This window comes from Phoxinus phoxinus (assembly GCF_949152265.1).
Source record: "Phoxinus phoxinus genome assembly, chromosome: 23".
Classification (NCBI taxonomy): Eukaryota; Metazoa; Chordata; class Actinopteri; order Cypriniformes; family Leuciscidae; genus Phoxinus; species Phoxinus phoxinus.
In genome coordinates, this window is record NC_136898.1 from 20,736,076 (window position 1) to 20,760,363 (window position 24,288).

The 24,288-nt window shown below is 37.9% G+C and overlaps 1 protein-coding gene across 2 annotated transcripts in view; it reads left to right on the forward strand.

The window, feature by feature from the left end:
• LOC306991487 (protein FAM163B-like) overlaps positions 1 to 23,469 on the forward strand; it is a 44,919-nt gene extending 21,450 nt beyond the window's left edge. Inside the window, exons 2-3 of one of the 2 annotated variants that reach the window (XM_079599373.1) lie at positions 19,618 to 19,733; positions 21,465 to 23,463. In XM_079599373.1, coding sequence (XP_079455499.1) covers positions 19,641 to 19,733; positions 21,465 to 21,917 — 546 coding nt within the window. In that variant the 5' untranslated portion in view covers positions 19,618 to 19,640 and the 3' untranslated portion in view covers positions 21,918 to 23,463. Of the gene's footprint in view, positions 1 to 19,617; positions 19,734 to 21,464 lie in introns of both variants that reach the window. The other variant, XM_079599372.1, reaches the window with a different exon arrangement.
• The last annotated feature ends 819 nt before the right edge of the window (positions 23,470 to 24,288 follow it).

Sequence of the window (24,288 nt, forward strand, 5' to 3'; positions counted from 1 at the left end):
TCGGACCTGTAAAATTACCTTTCAGTGGTGTAACCAAATGTAGTCAAGTTAATTAAGTCATATTTTTGACTGTCAAAGGAATATTGTTCTCATGTTGTTCTAAACCGGTGTGGTTTTCTTTCTTCTGAAGAACACAAAAGAAAATATTTCGACAAATGTTTTTGGACCCCATTGACTTTCATTGTATGGACAAAAAAAAAAACCCCAGTTCAAACATTCCTCAACATATCTTCATGCTCGACAGAAGAAAGTAAATCATACAGGCTAGTGATGACAACATTTTTTATTTTGGGGGGAAATATCCTTTTAGATGTTAACACATAAAGCTGATTTGTTTAGGCTACCTGGCAATTTTTTTTAATAATATGATGATAATGTGATTCTCAGGAACTAAAGTGATTTGTATTCCGCGTGCAGCAAGGATTAGGAGGGACGGAGTGAGCATATGACATATGAGTCCATGTTTTTTTTTTGTGTAGCTGCTATGTACACAACCTCCAGCTTTCTTCCATCGCCACGAAGAGGATAAAAGTGTTTACAGGTGTTACATAAAAACACTCTTTAGTGAGATAACACAGTGTGTGTGTGTGTGTGTGTGTGTGTGTGTGTGTGTGTGTGTGTGTGTGTGTGTGTGTGCGTGTGTGTGTGTGTGTGTGTGTGTGTGTGTGTGTGGTGTTATTCCTGTAGGGTGGCTGAGTACAGCTACAGCCTCTTTTCCACTTTTCTTCCTGTCCTAATCTTTTTATATCTCTGCCTGTCTGCTTGGCAAGCGGCCACTCCGTATCCAGATTCATCCCACCGTTGTGTGGTTTCGAAAGTTGCCGTTTCACATTGAACACCCCTAGATGTGCATGGTCCCGGAGAAGATGAGTTTCCAGCTGAGAAACCTCTTCCAAACCAAAAAGCTGTGAGAAACAATCCATTTCGGTATTGCTTTGGGACCTTCATTGCTTCCCAGTTCAGCTTGGGGGATGTGACGGCATCAGCTTCCATCTTCTGTTTAAAGCAGTCTTTGTAACGTCTAACATGTTTATATTCTGCAAGGCATCGGATGGCATGTTTTCCCTTGGGGCGGCAGGAGCGTTGTAAGCCCGTGCTGGTGTCTGCGGTCGCAGGAAGTGACATGGCCTTGTGGCAGGAGACATAGCAACCGTTTCTGGCGGTGTGGGGGTGCGTGGGGGAGGGGACGGAGGAGGAGAGCCGGACGGGTGGACAGTAAAGGACATAAATGAAAGAGTGGCGAGGAGATGTGGTGTGAAAGGCAGAAAATCTCCAAATATCCAATCATTAAACGTCTCTGCATATAAACCATACGAACTGCGTGCTACAAAATATTTCATATAATTCTGTCTGAGGTGATGCAATGAAAAGTGGGTGTTACACTATGTAATTATAATGCACACACAGTCAGTCACCCCTGAGGTCGGAGTGGCTCCAACCGCCTGTTGTTCCAGTTAAAAAGTCGGATTTGATTGAAGTGAATTTAATTATACAAAATAGGAGAGATATTTCATAAATTTTGCATGTGTGAGAATTTATTTGGATTCATGTAATGTCATCGATGTACCTTATATGAGAATCCTTTACAGTCAAACATCTGGACTATCACGTAATATAGTTATAAATAGAGATTTCGATGAGAATATAGGAAGTGCTTCTATTGAGGACTCAGGAACCCTGATGATTGGATGTGTCAGTGAGTGTATTGTCCGTTCCACATTTAGCTCTTACAGAATAGAATTTGATGGTTCAAAATGAACTGGATATTGACATTTTCTTCAGGGAGTGCTGCTTAGCCATGAAAAAAACCTGCCAGAAGAAGTATGCTAAAGTGCTCTGGGTGGTTGCCAGGCTGTTGCTACATGGTTGCTAATGTGTTTAGGGCTGCGTTTCTCAAAAGCATTGCAAGAACCACCAATGTCCGCTATACGGTCAACTTATCTCACAATGCTTTTGAGAGACGCAGCCCGGGATGGTTATTCTTCTAAGTAGTTGAGATGTGATTGCTTATTGGCACTTAGCAAGCTCAGCTCTATGTCTAAAATAATATTGTGGTTATGGTTCCTGCTCCAGTTAAAAAGTAACAGCAAAACTTCAATTTTAATTTGTTTGTAATTTCCATAGGAAAGAGTGAAGAGCGTGAGTGTTTTTTTGTTTTATTCTTTTGACAAAATTGTGACTTAAAAGGAGAGTTCACAAAAAAATGTAATTCTGTCATCATTTGTCTCAAACCTGTATGAATTTCTTTCTTCAGCTGAACACAAAAGAAGATATTTTGAAGAATGTTGGTAACCAGACAGTTTCTGGACCCCATTGACTTCCATACTATGGGGGAAAAAATTGTATGGAAGTTAATGGGGTCCAGAAACTGTCTGGTTGAAATTCATGTTAAAATGCCCGTCTTGGCAAGTATCTTCGTACACATTTGATAATGTCTTTAGTGAACTTAAACCAGTCGAGAAAGAAAACACACATGTACCAGTATATTGGATCTGTGCATTAGCTCTTAAAGTGACAGCAGCCTAATATTCCTGCTGCTGTCTGTGTTTTTAATGTTAATAAACATAAAAGACGAAGAGAAAATCACTCACTGCTTTAGACTGAATAACTTTTGTAACTTCAATAAAGGATTCATCTGTTTCGTGGCTGGTAAAACATATTTATGGCTGGTACATTTTCTTAAGTCATTGGCAGATGTGGTAAAAAGTTAATTTTAGGCCCTGATTGCATTACATTGCAGTGTAAAAATTTTACTGTAAAAGCAACTTACTGGCAATTTTGGTTGCCAGTAAGTAAGCCTGTAAATTTTACAAGATTGCTGTAAATCATCCACTACAATTAAACTGTAAAAATACAGCACTCCTGTAAAAGCAGATGTGAATTTACAGTTCTTTACTGTAATATTTACAGTATGAATTCAAAACTTTGTGAACTCAATTTCATTTGAGGAAACCGATTATCTGAAATTGGTCTATTGCCATTTCATATTTGTGATCTTATTTCATTCGAGTCCACTAAAAAAAGAATGTTTTTAAAAAATAAAATTAATTTAAATGAGTTGAACAAAACATAAATTTAACTCTCTCCTCTTGCAGATAATTGTTAACAACAGCACACATGCATGAGACGACGAACTTAACAAAAACATCATCAAAAATGATTCTGGCCAAGAACTGTCCACTTAAAAAGGATGATGCTTCACACTTATAAAGCAACCAACCACAATTCATTTTGTCGTTAGGCTCCATTTAGGGGCAGTTAAATCTGAAATAGTTGAACACTAAATAAACTAGCTAAAAATATTTGAATATGTAGAATATCAGCTTTGAGTGACCTGACCTGACTTTGAAATTTGAAAATGAGACTATAGTTTATTCCTTTTATCATCCTTTTAAGTCTTGTCATTTTGAAAGACAAATGATGTGATAATTTAGGGAAAGAGTATACATAAAAAAGCTACATGTAACGCTAACCTGATAGACGTGACATTCTGACATTCATTGTTTCATGCGTAGATCTAATGCAAACCTTTATTTTTATGCCATTTAGCAAATGTATACTTTTGAACATCTAAATGATTTAACTTCAAGCTTGATTTGATGAAACAGACAGTAATTATGCCTGAAGACCACGGGTTACAAATGGATAACCTCAATGCAGAACACCTGCAATTTACAGCAGAAGCCATTTTAACTATTCATTTGAATGAGCTTAAATCACTGTGTTGTGTGGGTGAGACTTACTCAAGCGGGATACCTGTTTGACGTTTCCATGGTGACAAGATGACACTTTGAGTGCCCTTGGAGGATTTCATCTCTTTAGATGGTATAGGGCATAATGACCTGGGCGGACAGGCTAGTGGACCTATTATTTGCGGCAAAGTGTTGCTATATAGTACCATGAATTAGAGCTGCACTATTATAAATCATGAAAATCATAAATTCTATTCAATTTCAATTATTTTCCTGGTATTGTAATTGCAATTATTAATGTTGATTAAAATAATTTAAATTTAAATTCTCCATGTCATATCCTTTGTAAAATACACATCTAAACCAGTCCGTAGAGGGTGCTTTTTAAAATTGATGCACTAATCTAATTTTGCTTAAAGAATAACCACCAAACGGGTTAAACTGTTCCAGTCTCTATAGGGCACAGCTGATTGGTTCCCGCTGTATCGGTAGCCAATGAGCTTTAAATACTTGGTCAGCATTTGCTTTAGCAGTTTGCAGCGCGTTCAGAAACCCTCCACCTTCCCCAGCTCCACCTGTATAGATCTGCTCAAAGCAGTGTGTGTGTGTGTGTGTGTGTGAGTGTGTATGTGTGTGTGTGTGTGTGTGTGTGTGCGTGTGCGTGTGCGTGTGCGCGTGCGTGTGCGTGTGCGTGTGTGTAGCAGCAGCAGATCTATTCCGAGTTCTCACGAAAACTCCCATTGTAATCAATGAAGCTGACTATTACATAATAAATGTCTCATTTACATTGTGAAGACACTTGGTTAAAATGAGACGACCCCTTAACTACTTCCGACCTCAGTGAGTTCCAGCCAATCATGCGTCATGTTCACATATTGACCACATGATGTCGTCATGACACATTGAAAGCATTTCATGTTTTTGTGTTAATTATGGCAAAAACTGAAAGAAAAAATCTTAAAATGCTGCCATTCGCTTTGAAAACTGCTGACCAAAATCAAAAGTTAAGGTTTCATTATCCAGTATAAACCTAATGTCTAATGTTAAAGTCAAACGACGCATCTCGCTGAGGTGGGGGTTGGTCGATTCGCCCCGAGCTCACAAGTCGGATGTCCCACTTCAACGGCGTTCCAGACATTATTTCCAAGTAGGAAGTGGGAAAAATCAAATGTCCGAGTCGTCCAGAAAGGAGCATCAGTCAATGAGATGGCGATGAAGAAGACTAGCTTTGAGGCAGATTTGTCTGCGCCGTGACTTGTCTGGCCACAGCAATGTTATGTGCTCAACACACAGTGCTCAACGCTACAAAACACAGTAGTAGCCTATGATACTATGGGAGTAAACATAATGCTGTAGTCAGCACTTTCCACAAATTGCTTCAACCTACCCTATCATGATTATAGATAAGCAAAGGCATTTTATTTGCATATTCTGAAATTTCCCAACTGCAAACTTTGCATCATGAAAGATTATCCTAATATATCTGTTTGAGCAAACCAGTGGGTCTATATGAAACATTAAGTAAGTGCACCCTGGCATTTGAGCGCGCCCGCTTCGGGTTGTTTATCTGCGGTGTGCATTTCTGCATATTCTATGCAATTCAAATCCAAGCTGTCGGCAGCAATCAGTTCACTTCCTGTATGCATGTGTTTGTGATATCAGAGATATTCTGCACATTAGGAAAAAGCTGTGTTTGTGTACTTTGGTAAGAGAATACATCTCGCCGCTGTCGTATATTTGGATCAGTGAGGGTTTAACTTTATAGATGCATGAGGAAGTACGCATGTGTTCATAGGCCCTTCATTAGTGTGGGAATGAATTATCTAATGGCATACCTGCACGCTCTATCCCTCAACACACACACACACACACACACTATGGATCACTCAAATAGGCCTGTGCAGTAGCCGTGGGGTTGCCAAGGGTAACGCTTTATTTGTCACGAACCACAAATAGAAAGATTATGCAGGGTGCATATGGCACTGTTTCATATTATTCATCTTGAAGTGCTTTTACTGAGTTTGATGTGACTTAGAAATGAGAATAGGCTTTTTAATCTTTATAGTCAGTGTATGAAGAAATAGTCATGGAGTTATTTTTGAATTAATGTGGTATGAACAAATGATCTGCCACATGTATTCCTAAACCAAATGTCCCTTATAGGGAAGTGGTATTGATATGCCTGGTAACCTTTATAGTGTGTTTGTTTACTGTCTGCTTTGCTTGTTTGTTGATGTATGATGGTTTAAGACTCGCGGCTTTATTCGCGCCATAACAAAGGACATGTTATATTACTAAGTTATTATAGGCTATTTAATTATTTTGGCCCATATAGAATTGTCCTTTAGGCTCTGTATATTTTTCTACATTCCAGGACAAGTGTGTTGAGCTTGTCTGAACATGATTTAATCACATACAAGGTTTCTTCTTCCTTTTATCTCTTTGAAATGAAAGAAATGTAGTTTTGACTGCAGGGTGTGCGAAACTTTCGCTAGGTTACACTATACTCTCACTTAGAGAGTTGCATTGCACTTACGGCACATTTTAAAGCAGCTTTTGCCTTCTAGTTATTTACACACATGGTCAGGGGTAAAATAGTTTGTCTTCCTGTTAAGTCTGACATGACCTATAAAAAATCGAATTAATCTTTCAATTTAATCCATTAGCAAACCCTTTGTTTGTGTTGTTGAGGTTTTCTTTTGTATGCAGTTCAATGAACATTTTAGTTAAGGTTTCATACAGTTTAATGAATCATCATTAAATTCCTGCATTGCTAAAATTATGAAACACATTCTCAATGGAAACATTACTCTCTATGGTTGTCTTTCCAAGCTAAATGTCTCTCTTTGGTATGTTTAAACGATGAAGGATATTAAGGGGTGTGACATTTTTACTGACAGTACTGTATGAATTACATAAGGTTCTTAAATGGTATACTTGACATTCTCACTATTATACAAATTGTAACATATAAAATGGTAAACATACACATACTATAATGCTAACATACTCATAATATAACATGCTAACATTCATACTGCTAACATATACACATATTGTAACATTAATGTTAACAAACACATACTGTAACAAAATGCTAACATACATACTGTTAACAATAACATACACATATTGTAACATGCTAACATGTATCCTGATAACATGCACGTACTGTAAAATGTTAACACACATTCTGTAACGTAGGCCTACTAATATCCATACTACTAACATTCACATACTGTAACATGTTAACATACACATACTGTACTGTAACGTGCTAATATCCATACTACTAACATACACATACTGTAACAACATGCTAACATGCATTCTGTTAACATACACATACTGTAACAACATGCTAACATGCTTCCTGACAACATGGACCATACTATAACAACATGCTAAAATGCATCCTGCTAATATAAACATACTGTAACAATTATAAATATGTTTCCTGCTAACATGGACATGCTGCAACATGTTAACATCCATGCTACTTAACATACACACTGTAACAACATGCTAACATGCATCCTGCTAACATACACATACTATAACATCATGCTAACATTAACATACACATTCCATAACATGCTAACACCTATACTACTAACATACACATACTGTAACAACATGCTAACATGCATACTACTAACATACACATACTATAACAACATGCTAACATGCATACTACTAACATACACATACTATAACAACATGCTAACATGCATACTACTAACATACACATACTGTAACAACATGCTAACATGCATACTACTAACATATACATACTGTAACATGCTAACATGAGCCCTGTTAACATAGACATATTGTAACATGTATACTGTATCATACTGTGTAATGCTAACATGCATATTGCTAACATACACATACAGTAACATGCTAACATACACATACAGTAACATACTGCTAACATACACATACAGTAACATGCTAACATACACATACAGTAACATACTGCTAACATACACATACAGTAACATACTGCTAACATACACATACTGTAACAACATGCATTAACATGCATAATGCAACACACAGGTTAACATTTAGCAAGCTTATATACATGATGCAACACAACAAAAGTATATTGTAACAGACATTTAATTGGTGTAACTTGTTACGTACAACTAAATCATATAAAAGTAACAAACAACTGTCAATCATCTCCTCAAGATAACCAAGTTATTTAAATCCTCTGAAACAATGTTAAAATAGCTATTGAGGGAAGTTATGGAGGTTAGTCATACTTGTTGACTACCTTCACCAACTACGTTTCCACTGTTTCCCAGCATGACCAGGCAAGATCAGCACCAAACAGGCACTGACTAGCATAAACCAGCCTGAGCCAGAATGAAAATGTATGCAGGTGGTCTTGTCAGCGGTGTGGCACATCCATATCCAAGCCTCTTTGTGCATGCAGTCCAGATGTATTGTTCTGGAAGTGTACTTGATGCCACGTCAAGTCAAAATGGATCGGTTAACAATCTTATCACATGTGCAGAAATGAACGACCTTTGTTGCAGGTTTATGTTTCCACATTCATGTCGCCTGTCAGATTGCGTTATCATGCTGTCACATGAATGGACTTGCCTGTGTGTCCCTGCCATGCGTCAGTGGAAAATGCCTTCTCATTATTCCCCATGGCACATCACAGAGAAATGTGCAAACTTCTGTGTCAAGAGCTGTTAAGTCACTTCCGCGTGATTCACACCAGGGCTTCAACGCACCTTTGACCTCCACTTGAAAAGTATTGCAGATAGTGTCACAATAAAGGGATTTTATGAAGTTGATAGCAAGAAAGTATGATGGTAAACAAGGGAAAGAGTGGCCCTGTTCCAAATGGCACACTTAATGTGGTCTTGTGGACTTACAATGGCCGCCGTGTGCGCATGTCCGTCAAGTCCACGAGACATAGGGTGTCCCATTTGTCATTCGGTTTCAGAAGGGTGCTTGTGAGTGTCCCCTTATTCCCGACAGTCAAAGTGTTAATACTTAACGAAAGTGTGAACTCGAGGACGATCGCGAGGGCTTAGGGATATATTTGGGACAGGGCCAGTGAAAGCAAACTGTAATCTGTATTTGTTTCTGTTTTGTGCCTGTTTGGCCTGTGTTTCAGTTCATTTCTATTGTTTCTCATTAATTTGATTATCATGGGCACCTGTTATTCATTTCATTGTTTGGTTTGTGTGTATTTAAGCTCTGTGTTTCTTTCAGTTCGTTGTGCGATCAGTTACCGGTTATTCTGTTCACGTTTTGCCTTGTGTGTTTTGTTTGTTAGTGTTCAAGTTTAATAAATCTATATATAGGCCTAATATAATTATTTTGCCTGTATAATTCTACCATTAAAATGTGTTATATAAAACATAATCATGTCTATTTTTAATGTCCATTTTTCAATAATATATTGACTTGAAAAATTTGACTTCATTTTATTGGATATGATTTTTTTTGGATCTTGATGCTTTGAACGCAAATCAAAAGAGATGATTATTCATATCAAGGGAATGATTAGTCTGGCGTCAGTAGAAAACCAACTTCATGTTATGTAACACTAGAGTTCAAATGAAAGACTATAATACAAGAAAAAGTGATACGTTATAAATATGACTGGAAAAGCCATTGTAAAATGGCAGATATATTCACATTTGCACAACTGTAACAATGTGCACATCATTTGAATTCAATATTAACTATGTATGATACACTGTGTATCATGGCATATGTGCCAGAACTAGTAAGTAATGCATGAAAATGAGAATTATTGGCAGAAACTAAATGTTTTAGACCCAGTGGGCTGAAACCCAAAAGTGCTTCAAATGTCTTTTTGCCTTTGTTTGGAGTAACTATCTGTGGAAGCCTCTTTTCACCTCCGAGTAATGCAAAATAAATGAGGTAATTATGAAAAAATAAAAAAGAAGGATCCCTTGTGCAAAAGAAGTACTGTCATGTTTTCAGTTTGCGTTTTGATCTGTTTTTCTGTTCGCTTTATGTTTGAGTTTCTTGTTCGTTTGTTCATCTTGTCTGTTAATTAGGTCAGTTCTCCGTTATCTCTCTGTCACTATGGTTACTAATTGAAGTGAGTATTCTGTTCAGGTGTGTCTTGTCTATTATCTCGTTTGCCCGTGCATTTAAGCCCTCTGTGTCAGTCAGTCCCTTGTCTTGCATTATTACTGTTCCTTGTGATTGGTGGTTGTATGTTTTTTTTTTTTTTTTTATGTATTGAATTAAAGTCTCCTACATCTCCTTTGTCATGCGCTTGATTATTTTTTAAAAACATACCTATTATGGAATATACAGTGCTATGCATAAGTTTAGACACCCATGCTAAAGTTGCCTAAAAAGAGGAATAAAAAATCATCTTTTAGAAATTTATCTTAATGCCTTAATTTAAAAAATGAGGAAAACTCCAACCTTTAAGGACACCAATTTTCTTTGTGAATGAATAATGTATAGTAAATAAATAAATGTTCTTCCTTAAAATACAGGGTGCATAAGTTTGGACAACCCTATGTTAAATTCCCATAGAGGCAGGCAGATTTTTATTTTTAAAGGCCAGTTACTTCATGGATCCAGGATACTCTGCATCCTGATAAAGTTCCCTTGGCCTTTGGAATTAAAATATCCCCACATCATCACACACCCTTCACCATACCTGGAGATTGGCATGGAGTACTTTCCATAAGATCATCTCTCAATGCAAATCAAACCAGCTGTTAGGCTAACTGAAATAAAACCATGCCAATCTCCAGGTATGGTGAAGGTTGTGTGATGATGTGGGGATATTTTAATTCCAAAGGCCAAGGGAACTTTATCAGGATGCAGAGTATCCTGGATCCATGAAGTAACTGGCCTTTAAAAATAAAAATCTGCCTGCCTCTATGGGGATTTAACATAGGGGTGTCCAAACTTATGCACCCTGTATTTTAAGGAAGAACATTTATTTTTTTACGATACATTATTCATTCACAAAGAAAATTGGTGTCCTTAAAGGTTGGAGTTTTCCTCATTTTTTAAATTAAGGCATTAAGATAAATTTCCAAAAGATGATTTTTTATTCCTCTTTTTAGGCAACTTTAGCATGGGTGTCTAAACTTATGCATAGCACTGTACTTACATGCAAATTGAATATAAAGTTTTCAGACGCTTAACTTAATGTTATTTGCAATTAAATGAAAATGTATAATAGTTTAAATTTATATTAAATGCAATTAGTTGAGCTTTTCAACCTGCTTAAGTAAATCTTATTATGTAATTTCAAAAATATTTCTATTGGCTTTGAAATTTACAGCTGAATGCACTGAAATGTACAGGCATTTGTACTTACAAGCATTAAAGGATTAGTTCACTTTTAAAATGAAAATTCTGTCATCATATACTCACCCTTAAGTTGTTTCAAACCTGTATGAATTTCTTTCCTCTGCTGAACACAAAGGAAGATATTTAGAAGAATGTCAGTAACCAGACAGTTTTTGGTTCCCATTGACTTCCATAGTATATTTTTTTCCTACTATGGAAGTCAATGGGAACAAAAAACTGTCTGGTTACTGACATTCTTCTAAATATCTTCCTTTGTGTTCAGCAGAGGAAAGAAATTCATACAGGTTTGAAACAACTTAAGGGTGAGTATATGATGACAGAATTTTCATTTTAAAAGTGAACTAATCCTTTAATGGTAAACTAATGCATTTAAATATAATTACGTACATTTGTAATTGAACATTTGTAACAATGCACTTTAGTTAAAGCACACCTTTTGTTCTTTTCTTTTTTCAGACTTCCATAATCAATTCTTGTATTGTCGTATTTGATGTATAAATATATTTTTTCACATGGAAATCCTTCAATTGGTGTGACTTTTCAACAACATATATACTAGGGATGCTAACGATTAATGATAATAATTGCAATAAAGCTTATGGATGGTCAATTAAGCAAGGTCATCATTAGAAGGAGTAGTTTTGAGGCGGGAAAACAAGTCCAGCAGACGCACAAGGAAAAAATTAAGCAAGCGCACCGTGGTTAGTACATATTCTAAGTGTATTAATGTCTTCAAGCCATGCAATGGATTAGGTATAGGCTAGCCATTTATTTTGAACCATAATTAACCAAGGGTCCAAAAAAAGCACTCCAAACATGTAATTTTACTGAACATAAGAACTTATTGTGTAGAATAAAGAACTAATAGGATCCTGGTGGATGAGTGATCTTCCAGAGCTGTTTCAGCTTTAGATCCTATATGGCACTCGGTAAATCAAGACCTGTCAATCGACCCAATCCAAGCGCGCTCCAGCTGTAAAACAGTGTCCGATTGGCCTCTACAGATCGTCCCTACCCACTATTCCCACTCACCACACCCGAGATCAGGTTTCTGTTGGTTAAACTTGAAATAATGTTGGCAAACACTGTGACGTGATCAAATCCCAGAAGTCCTATAGCAGCATTTCATGTCACTCCATGATCTAAGTATTATCTTGTGTTTTGTTTCTCATTCAGACCAGCTGCTCTAGATAAAGATATGTGAAGTACTATCAGATTGTAGATGAATGTGGCCTTAAATCGATCTGAGAATATCAAAATCCATGTGTTTTTTTCCTGCTTACACGTTTGTGGGTTATATCTGATCTGTGACACATGGGAGTAAAAAATCGGAATTGGGTCACTTGAAACATGTAATGCAAATGCGGCCTTTATAACGCCCCGCTTTGGATCTAAGAGGTTAAGGTTAACAATTAATCAATTAATTGATGGTTAATTTAAACAATGATTGACTATGGGAATTTATGTAAATTGACATTCCTACCATATAAGTTTTAACCATTTTTAATAAATTATTTTAAAACGTGTCGTTATGTATGTTGTTGACTCATGTAATTCTGGCTTTAAACAAACTAGATCTTGCTTTTTTGACTGGTGAATGTGTGCATAGTCTTTAAAGGTGCTGTAAGCAATTTCTGAGAAACGCTGTAAAAAAAGTAGATCGGAACGAGCAGCACAACATACTTGTAGCCAATCTGCAGTTGGGGGCGTGTTCACTCATGATGGTGAAGGAGAGAGAGCCAATCAGCAGTAGGGGGCGTGTTCACTCATGATGGGGGAGGAGAGAGAGCCAATCAGCAGTAGGGGGCGTGTCCACTCATGATGGGGGAGGAGAGAGAGCCAATCAGCAGTAGGGGTGTGTCCACTCATGATGGGGGAGTAGAGAGAGCCAATCAGCAGTTGGGGGCGTGTCCACTCATGATGGGGGAGTAGAGAGAGCCAATCAGCAGTTGGGGGCGTGTTCACTCATGATGGTGAAGGAGAGAGAGCCAATCAGCAGTAGGGGGCGTGTTCACTCATGATGGTGAAGGAGAGAGAGCCAATCAGCAGTAGGGGGCGTGTCCACTCATGATGGGGGAGTAGAGAGAGCCAATCAGCTGTAGGGGGCGTGTCCACTCATGATGGGGGAGTAGAGAGAGACAATCATCAGTAGGGGGTGTGTCCACTCATGATGGGGGAGTAGAGAGAGCCAATCAGCAGTTGGGGGCGTGTTCACTCATGATGGGGGAGTAGAGAGCCAATCAGCAGTAGGGGGTGTGTCCACTCATGATGTAGGAGACGAGAGAGCCGATCAGCAGTTCGGGGCGTGTTCACTCATGATGGGGGAGGAGAGAGAGTGAGCAAGAGTGAGATTTGAAGAAAGAGATGGCTGAGACATTACAAAAGAGAAAAGGTCAGAGGAATAGCAATGGAAAAAGGTTTATGATCAGGCAAGAGCTTTTGGACCCGCGTTAATATTAGAAATGCTTTCCAGCGCTGTGGAGACCGAAGCAGGAAGGCCTGAAAACAGCTAGTGAGAGCAGTGCAGGTAAACCTCACTCCCCTGGCCTCAAGGTAGAGGCTGCTGTCTTGTTAGTACGCCTGCCCCCCATGCCGGAAACGGTAGTTCAAATCCCGCGTGGAGCACTGCGAGTAGAACCGGAGGGTTATACATACCCATAAGTACATACCCATATGTTGTTGTAATGTTAGCTAATAACATGAGTGTCACTGTTTGTCTGGAGCTGCTGTGCTGCTGCTGGCGACTAACAATAAACTCTTGCTTGTATATACTCTTGTGTACTGTATGTTCATTTTTTGTCCTCCCTTGTTGTTTGTTCGTCATCTTGGCTTTATTTTTCACAAAGCATTATTTTGCTTCGCTTCTGCTGTGATAAAGAAACATCCACTCTTGCATTGCATGTAAGTGCATTTTGGGGGCGGGGCAATGAAGGGAGGGGTGTGTTCGTTTGTGTTGATTTCAAATACTAACAGTTTCTCAGAAATAACTTACTGCACCTTTAATTATCAGACTAAATATATTTAAAACTGCATGCAAATATGCAATATATTTTAAAGCAGATGTTTTGTTACACACTGAATTATGTCATAGATTTTGCAATCATGTTTAAGTTTTTGACTATGCACGGTCTTCAGTGAGATGTGGTTGTGTTTAATCAGAGTGTCTGATATGTTAAAGTTGCGGACTTTTATTTTTGGCCCCTTTCTCTTTCTTTTAATAAAATTCAAATTGCTTGAACTTTGACTAGTACTGTACGTTGCAAGGGTGATTTCTGTGTGGTCGGCTGTGTGTATATCAGTGTTCTTCTGAGTGTGTGTTTGCACACATGCTGTAATTAAAGCTACATGTGATGAATGTGTTGTGATGTGGCAACATATTCTTCATACCGTGATCTAATTTAGCTGTCCCCATGGGAGGTTTGTGAGGCAGACTGCACCGCACTAATGGATGTTTGCTTTCATTGAATTACAGTGACGTGTGCACATGAACAATGTGCGTAAATGCTGTGTTTTATAGGCTACCTGCTTGACTTTGTGCTCATGTAAGGAAACATTTTTTTCAATTGACCCTTTTTAATCACTGAGTCCCAGTAGTACTGATCTTTATTGGTCAAAGGCCATAAACAAGTCAGTCAATGGGTGGTCAATAACAAATAAGAGTGTCTACAAAAAATATATATATTTTAGGCTACTTGATTATTATAATTTTTTTTAAGATTAACACAATAAATTTCGACACAATCATTATTTTCCAAAAAGTTATGTTTATAGTTATATGTATGTATAAATTATTTATAGAAGCACTACAGTTCAGATGCTCGGGGTTTCATGATCACCAAGGTTGCATTTATTTGATCTAAAATACAGTAAAAACTGTAATTGTCACGGTGAGCTGTTGATTTTATTTTGGAAGAAGTGCAAGAATGACTGGCAGAGGTCTATTGAGTTACCCATGTCGGGTGCAGGAGGGTTGGTGAGTTTATTGACTACAGAAAACGGTGTTGAGAGGATGCATTACTAATCAGAGTACAGTAGTACAACTAGAGCGTGCAGTATTTAAGGAAATTTGCATAACTGAATATATGGTCCTTGTGAGCAGTAATATGCACAGTCAAACCGGTTTTCCTGGAAAGGCTTTCAAGGTGATGACCAGCAGTTATCAGATTAAACCAGGAGAAGTGTGTGTGTAGAAGGTACAAATCTACTTTTAAGAGAGGCGTGTAAATCAAGAGCAGTGGAAATAGAGGTATTATATTTGACAAGGATATCGAGGGAGTGTGTTCAGTGATGTCAGAGAGATGTGTGTGTACAGATTCAGAAAACAGTAATGGATTAACAGAATTGAGGTTACGGTGGATTTCACTCTATAGAGGCATTTCACAGTTTCGTTCGATGAAGAGGTGATCAGACCCAAGAACCAAGCACAGAAATATTACAATATTACTTGCAAATCAAGTCCAGACAGGACTTCATGAGAGTCCATAAGGGTCCTCTTTATGACATAATTTTCTGTTTTGTGTTTTTTCTGCATGTTTCTGCACATGACCAACGCTTTCCACATTATTAATATTAAGCAGTATGCCAAACTACTGAAAATGTTTTCCTTTTAAAGATTTTTTTTTTTAATTAGCAATTTTTTCTTCATTATGTTATCAGGGTAGTTGTATAACCCTGGCATTTTTTACTTTATGAAAAAATTGTAAAAAAAAAAAATTGAAAATGTATATATTTAAATCATTGTTCAGTATGTATGAATTGCATTGTTAATTCATTGATTTTTGAATCCGGACACAAAAAAGAAGAGCGTCCTGCCTTTGACCCAGGGGTTATCAGACTGATTTCTAGCTTCTCCTGCAGCCTAATATAAAAAAATCTGCTCTTACGCATTATTGATGTTCTCTTCTAGCTGCCTTTTTCACAATCAAATGAAAACCAACAGTCCTGTTTCATTTCCAACCCAGATCGATTGATTGCATTCAGCCACTAGACGAATCAGATTACAAAGGCCTAATTTGATTTTTGTGAGCAGGTACGAACTACTCGAGGACAGCTCAGCTGATTGGTCGAGACAGATGCCTCTCAAAATTAAAACACAAAAAGCCTAGAAGCCGAAAGAAAGTCACATTTTCTTAATCAAGGCAGTCGAAGAGATGAGATGTGTGTCTCCTCATCCCAACAGGACACTATCATTAGAGAAGAGTACAGGAACTAACGTTCCTCGCTCACTAACTAACTCCCCTCAGTATTCAGGACATTATGTTTCCGTTCTGTTCTTTTCTTAATAGTCTTGGAGCTAAATTCAACTAGGAGTTTGATGGAGGTCCATGTCTCAAGAGTGCCCAGTGGAGGGAAGATAAATGAAGCTCATTACAGTTGCCATTACACAAGATTACTTTGCTTTTGTCACTTCACACCTGACTTACACACTATTACAGCTAGTCTTATTTAAACTTAACAAATGTTAGAACCATCTTATACAGCATTTTTACTTTTATTTTATTTTTTCAAGTACATTTCACACATGACATTAAGTAAAGTCCACTGAACTAAGTTAAGTCAAATGAACAAAGTGAATAGGTACGTACATAAAAACAACAACAACAGAAATTATTTTAAATGTCCAATATAACTAAACATTAAAGAGACCATATGATGACATTAAAATTCCTTATTATGTTTATTGGGTGTAATAGAATTGTATTGTGAAAATAAAAATTTGTCATAATTTACTCGTTTCCAAACCCATAAGACTTTCGTTCATCTTTGAATAACAAATGAAGTTAATTTGAAAAAAATCCATTGACAGTCCAAACAACTACCATTTTAATACATCAAAAAGTTCATAAAGAGATCGGAAAACTAATCCATATGAATTGAGCAGTTTAGTCCAAATTTTCTGAAAAAACATGATCACTTTATGTGATGAACAGATTGAATTTAGGTTTTGTTCACATATAAACATTGATCTGCAAACATAAGCGGAAGCTCAACCGTACTTGATTTATGCATGAAAACAAACCTAATTGGTTCTTGAGAAAGATCAAACGTTCTGCGTAACACGAGAATGAACCTCATTGGTTCTTGAGAAAGTTCAAACGTTCTGCGTAACACGAGAATGAACCTCATTGGTTCTTGAGAAAGATCAAACCTGCTGCGTAACACGAGAATGAACCTCATTGGTTCTTGAGAAAGTTGAAACGTGCTGCGTAACACGAGAATGAACCTCATTGGTTCTTGAGAAAGATCAAACGTGCTGCGTAACACAAGAATGAACCTCATTGGTTCTTGAGAAAGATCAAACATGCTGCGTAACACGAGAATGAACCTCATTGGTTCTTGAGAAAGTTGAAACGTGCTGCGTAACACGAGAATGAACCTCATTGGTTCTTGAGAAAGATCAAACCTGCTGCGTAACACGAGAATGAACCTCATTGGTTCTTGAGAAAGATCAAACCTGCTGCGTAACACGAGAATGAACCTCATTGGTTCTTGAGAAAGTTCAAACGTGCTGCGTAACACGAGAATGAACCTCATTGGTTCTTGAGAAAGTTGAAACGTTCTGCGTAACACGAGAATGAACCTCATTGGTTCTTGAGAAAGATCAAACGTGCTTCGTAACACGAGAATGAACCTCATTGGTTCTTGAGAAAGTTGAAACGTTCTGCGTAACACGAGAATGAACCTCATTGGTTCTTGAGAAAGATCAAACGTGCTGCGTAACACGAGAATGAACCTCATTGGTTCTTGAGAAAGTTGAAACGTGCTGCGTAACACGAGAATGAACCTCATTGGTTCTTGAGAAAGTTGAAACGTTCTGCGTAACACGAGAATGAACCTCATTGGTTCTTGAGAAAGATCAAACGTGCTGCGTAACACGAGAATGAACCTCATTGGTTCTTGAGAAAGATCAAACCTGCTGCGTAACACGAGATGGTTCTTGAGAAAGATCAAACGTGCTGCGTAACACGAGAATGAACCTCATTGGTTCTCGCTTTAATGTTCAAAAAACACATGTACAGTGTTTTTCAGATACTGTACATTATTGCAACATCTCTATTCCTAGTCTGTCTGAAACGTGCTGATTTCTACAAAGGCCTGACCTTTCGTCATGAGCCAATCCGTTCTACCCATTTCCACACCTCCTCTTCCTCTTCTCTCTCTTAACATGTGAAGGCATACATGTTATTGCGCATGCTTCAGTAAAACAAAACTGTTCAATTCTCAAAGGACAGTGACATTTGACCAATGCTTTTGGGGTCAGTTGACCTTGTCCATTGAGCAGTCTGTCTCCTCCAGCTGCTGTTCCTTCTCTTCATGTCTAAAGGAGTGTTGGCTTGACCTGGGGTCCAGTCAGAGCTAATTTCACACAAGGACTGGCCAACATTGATGCTTATTATTCTGGCACCCAAAAAAAAAAACTGTCCACTTAGAAAGTGTCCATCCAGACTGACATGGGAAATTTTGATGTGATTTTTAGGGGCCGATCTAAAACGAATATCATAACAATAGAACTTTATGCAACATAATGTAACTCATTCAAATAATTCTGTAGCGGTCTTCATTAAAATTGGACAAATGAAAGGTTTTCAAAGAACCCCAATTATAAATGTTTAAAACCCCATTTATATTATGTGAAAGAAAGAAAAAAATTAATAGTTTCCGAAATTAATTTAAAATGTATTTTATAATTGCCTTTTAACTGTGGAAACGCATCATCAAGGTCTGTGAAAAGCGTCCATGGGAAGGTGTTGTCAATAATTTTACAACAGGCTTAAAGTAGATCTGCAGCTCATCGGTGCCCCCTGCTGGTGTGGGGCTCTGGGCAAATGTCTGTCTGGTGTGCGGTTCATGTGAACGCCTGCACAGTCTGCAGTGGTTTTGAAAGCAATCCAGACTGAGTTGCAGAAGTGAACCGCTAGTAAAGACGTATAATTTGCTTATTAAAGTATAGTGATGGGTGTTTTATCCTTAAATTCCAATATGGTGTGTGAGGGCTTGAGCTTCTTTGTGCTATATCAGTCCCTTCTGCTTGGTGGTGGTAGTGTAATGTTTAGGGATCTACGCTGATAAAACAGACATTACAGATTTAGCTTTGTTCTATTCCTTTGAACAATACATTTAACCTGAAGGATTTTACTGTAAAATGTGCAAAATGATTTCTTTAATATCACTTTAAAATACCATCACTTTATCTTTGTTTATTGACATTCAATATTGACTGTTGTCCTTTTTATCAGTCTTCTTGGTCCAAGGGTATCTCTCCATCTTTTCCTGTTCTTTTGACCTTCATTATCGCTCCTTGTGACTGTGGTCTCTCTTTTCCTCCCATTTGTTCCGCCCATTCACATTCATCCCTGTGCGGTGAGGATTTTGGCATTCAAAACATAGGTGCAGGGAAACGTTTCTCACACTGAAATGTCCATAAAATTCATCCGACACATTTGATTGGAAGCTGATGGGGTTCAGTCGCACACACCGTGGCCGTATGGACGGTTTCCTTTGATCGTAGGCAAGTTTTGTACAGGCATTGGTCGTTAACCTAATTCTGATGACCTTTCTCTCCTTGTTTTCGTGTTTTTAGGGTGTTGATGGAGAGCCTTTCGAATGACAGCCGGGACAGTGGTAATCACAGGTGGAATTCTAGCTACAGTAATCTTACTGTGCATTATCGCTGTACTGTGTTACTGTAGGCTGCAGGTGAGACTCTCTTCTTCTGTGTCTGTCTTGTAGGTATAATGCTGTGTTTTGGTACCTTCTCTTCCTTTAGGAAGTAGTGACATGGTCTTCTTTTTCTGTAGTTCTTGTTAGATCTCATCCTGTTTTCTGTAAAGAATGTGTCTGCTTGTCACAAACACTAACGTCACATCAAAATTGAAAAGTCAGGGAGCATTATGTTTTTCAGATATATTGTTTTTGTCATTTGAATTGACACTGAAACAGTTTGCAGTAAAATTGACCAAGTTATATATTGAGAAATAATCTCATAGTGGGAAACAGTGACCAATTTATGTATAAATGAAATTCAGATGGAACTTTGTGCTAGTTTTTTAGCTCTTTGTAATGTAATTCAGTTGCAAGAAGCAAGGACACATTAAGTTGATCAAAAGTTACGGTAAATATATTTCTAATGTTACAAAAGATTTCTATATTTTAAAAAAATGCTGTTATTTCTAACTATCTATTGTAAAATGGTTTACAGTTTCCACAAAAATATTGAGCAGCACTACCGTTTTCAACATTTGTAATAATAATAAATGTTTGTTGGGCAGAAAATCATCATATCAGAATGATTTATTAAGGATCATGTGACTGAAGACTGGAGTAACTTTCCAAAACTTGAGAAGTACTACATTTCCAAAAGGGCAGAAAACAATTGTATTTTTTTACCCACTTAAATAGTACTTAAACTAATTGAAGTAATTTTATAATTCTGTTGTTTTTGGTTAAAGTCTACTGCTGAATGACAAGCATTTGTGGTAAACTAAAATATATTTTTTACTCTTTCCCATAAAATGAAAGTCAGTTGGGTCCTAAACAATTTCGATTGGATTTTTGGGTGAACTTTGCCTTTAATTATTTAAAATTTTACATATATACTAAGTTATTTTGTAGAATCAACCCTTAAACGCATACCTCGGGTCATTATCGACCTGGGACATCAACCTTAGCATTCCCCAATCTATTCATTACAATATAACAAGAAAAAAGAATGAAAGTAAAAAAGAATGTCCGTTTTCTTATTAATTTCTGTAAAAAAAAATATAGGGTCACACTAGTGACCTGAGGTATGTAATAGTGTAAGGATATTTTTATCTGCACAACAATGATTGAATCTTTGATGACTGAAAAAGTGCAATTCACCTTTATTCCACAAGGCAATTTCTAATACACATTATTGAAGTGATGTTTCACTCATATTTACTGCAGGAATAAAACAAAAGAACAGGAAGTATCATCAGCGAAACTTGAAATGGCTCAGCGATTTACTGCAGAGCAAGTACTGTTACAATCAAATATTAGTGTCACTGTCATTTGATGGTGGATTTAGTGAAGAAGCTGTCAGCGATCAAAATATTGATTTTGAAAATGTTGCAAAAGGTGTTTTTGAGAAATTGTTTGAGATCGTGAATATGAGTCAGATGCTGAATGTACTGGGTAATGAGCTCTGGCAAGTACAGCGATGATGGTATAAAATATCTGCTCAAATTGAACCCTTCCAAGCTCAAAAGGTAACGAATTATGCTTTATTTTATTCTTTGTCATTGTGATCCATCCGTGTTAGATAGAGATCGGGGTTGCTAAAGACCAAAATATGTAATAATGATTAGTGAAATATTCATGCATTAAAGGGTGAAAAGCTGACTCTCTCTCTCTCTCTCTCTCTCTCTCTCTCTCTCTCTCTCTCTCTCTCTCCTTGCACCCCTCTAGTACTATTGCTGTAAGAAGGAGGAGTCGGAGTCAGAGGAGGAGGAGCCTGACTTCGCCGTCACGTCTCGTCTCCCGCCGGTGCATTCAAATCACAACATCCTGGCGGCCACTGTCCCCACGGCAACCACCCCCAATGGGCCTGCCCTCTTCACGCCCCCGCCGGCACGAAAACTGACACGCTCGCAGACATACTGTCCGTCCTGCACACATTACGACCTGCCATTTTACCTGCAGCAGCCAGATGGCCTGCGAAATGGTGGCGAACGCATTAGCTACCGCAGCGTGCATCAGCAGGATTTGGGGATGCCCTCCCCGCTGCCCACTCCTCTGCCCGCCCCGCTGCCCGCCCAGCTGCCGATGCCGCTTCCCAACTACCACAAACTAAACCTCAGCCGCTCGGTCACCATGAGGGAGATGTTCACGCGAAGCTGCAGCATTAGCACCGACGTGTAGCCAGGCATCCAAACAGTTTATGCTAGATGCTAACGGCTAACTGCGTCAACACAGGCAACAGACTCAATTGAAAAACATAATTCAGCATTCAAGCTCTAGCACTTGCCTGCATAAAAACAATGTCCTCTGCAAAACTCCCAGAGTGCCGAGCTTTCAGGAAGACAGCCCAGTGTGTTTGTGCGTAACTGGGAACTATACATGCAGAAATGGGGTGAGAGCAGAGATGCGGAGCCCCTCTCCCTCCCTCCCTCACCCCCTCTGCTTCACTCCTGAATCCCTTTTCTGTTTTCAGTAATCGAAAAGAAGATTCAGAAAATAAAGACACAATGGGACACCTGTTTTTATGCTTTCCTTACATTGGTCTGGGGAGAAAAAAACGTAACAATACACAGAAACGCTGACGTCTTGAATTTTTCAATATACAGTCTGAATTGAAACTTTTCTATTGTTCATTCATGTAGCTCGAGACGTTTTAGCTGGATATTACCAGATATAGCCGCGGACTTTGTTTTAACAAACCAACACATACAGGACAACTTACAAAAAGCCCTGGGCGGCTGCAATAACACTGCTAGATCAAAATGTGACATCAGCAAACAACATGATGTAGGCGTTTGATTTTGAGGTAACGTATGGGATGAGAGGCATTATTTTTTACTGACAAAAGTTATTGAGTTACCGTGCGTGATTCTAGGTATTAATAGATGTTTTCACGATTACAAACTTTCTTCTGTTTTGGATGTTTAAATTATTTGTTCTTTATTCACATTTCTCCTATCTGAAAAAGTTCAGATTTTTGTTTTATTTGCATTGACATGTTATGATTTCCACAGATTTTTTTTTTTTTTTTTTTTTTTTTTACAAATCTGGATGTGAGACGGATACAAAGGCTGATTTCATGGGCTACAATTGCTCTTTCTAAACGCTGCTTGTTGGACTATGAAGAGAACATCTTCAGCCAGAAGGGTTTTCTCTCTCTCTCTCTCTCTCTCTCTCTCTCTCTCTCTCTCTCTCTCTCTCTTTCTACTGTCATGCTTACAGAGGCATCAATTAGCCTATTTCCTGCGTAGTTGATGTGAAAACAAGTGGGGCGTTGCACCGACTTTCTTCTTTTTAATAATGCCGGTGATTATCAAGAATATTTGTTCTGTTTCCAGTTTTGAAAGTGATATTCTTCTCTCTCTCTGGGTGTGTAGCCGCACACTACAGCCCTGCAGGTGACATTGACTTTTGTGATGATCACCATGTGCTTGTGTTGTGATTTCAATTCTCTCTCCAAGCTCTTCTTTCACACACTGGGTCCCTTTTCAATCTCACACTGTCTCTCTCTCTCATACGCACACACATACACGTTTCAGTGCCTGTTAATACCAACTGTATTATTATTATTATTATTATTTCTGAATTGTTTTTGCATCACTACTTTATCAGAGTATTTTTGTTTCAGAAATAGGTCAATAATATTGTTTCTTGTTCTAAAGTGATGCCGAAATGTTCCTGTAATTGATAATACAATTAAGAATACTGTGGACAATAAATTGGTTGAAAACTTTTTGGCATGGTTTAAAGTTGAATATGAAGTGAAATGCATAGTTAATTTGTAACCTACATTATATTATATTTCCTAGACAACCTGTTGGATCATTTTGTGTCTCTACCTGTAATACTCTCAACTTTGTTGCAGCGGTATACGAAAATGGTTTCGTCTATCGACACGAAATCCCCCAAAAACATTCCGGCATGGTATATAGATGATACGATTTGATTTTGGTGAAAATCAGACAAATGGTCTAAGAGAAGTTTGAAAAAGTAGGTTTTTAAATTAAAACAAAATGGCGGAAAGGAAGTTCAGTCGACTATGACAAAATTGGTATCTATCGGCATGACCCAATTAATAAGACCAGATTCATTACAATAGGCTAATTTAATCCAAAAGAAACCGCAATTTCATTATAACTTTTGACCACAAAGTGGCACTGGCCTGACACTTTTTAAGTGCCCGATGACACCTGCCAAGTTTCGCAACGATACCCCAATGTGCTAATCCGCAAAATTAAAAAAGGCCGACGCCCAAAATGGCTGATATGAGAAAATTGGGTATTGTTCATCTCGGCATGCTGCACTGAATCTAAAATAAAAAATAAATTAACCAGTTTACAATTAAAAACATTCAACTGCCCCGGTTTCAGAAACTTAATGAGGCTGTTAGCTGTTTGTTAGCACGTCATATGGACAAAACAAACTATATAAACATTAATTTCTTATCGATTTTAACTTCTCTTGATTTGATTACATAATATCTATGCAACAATTACTTCGCTGATGTATGTTTGCTTTCATTTTGTTGCACAGCAGTCCAGTCGTTGTGTAA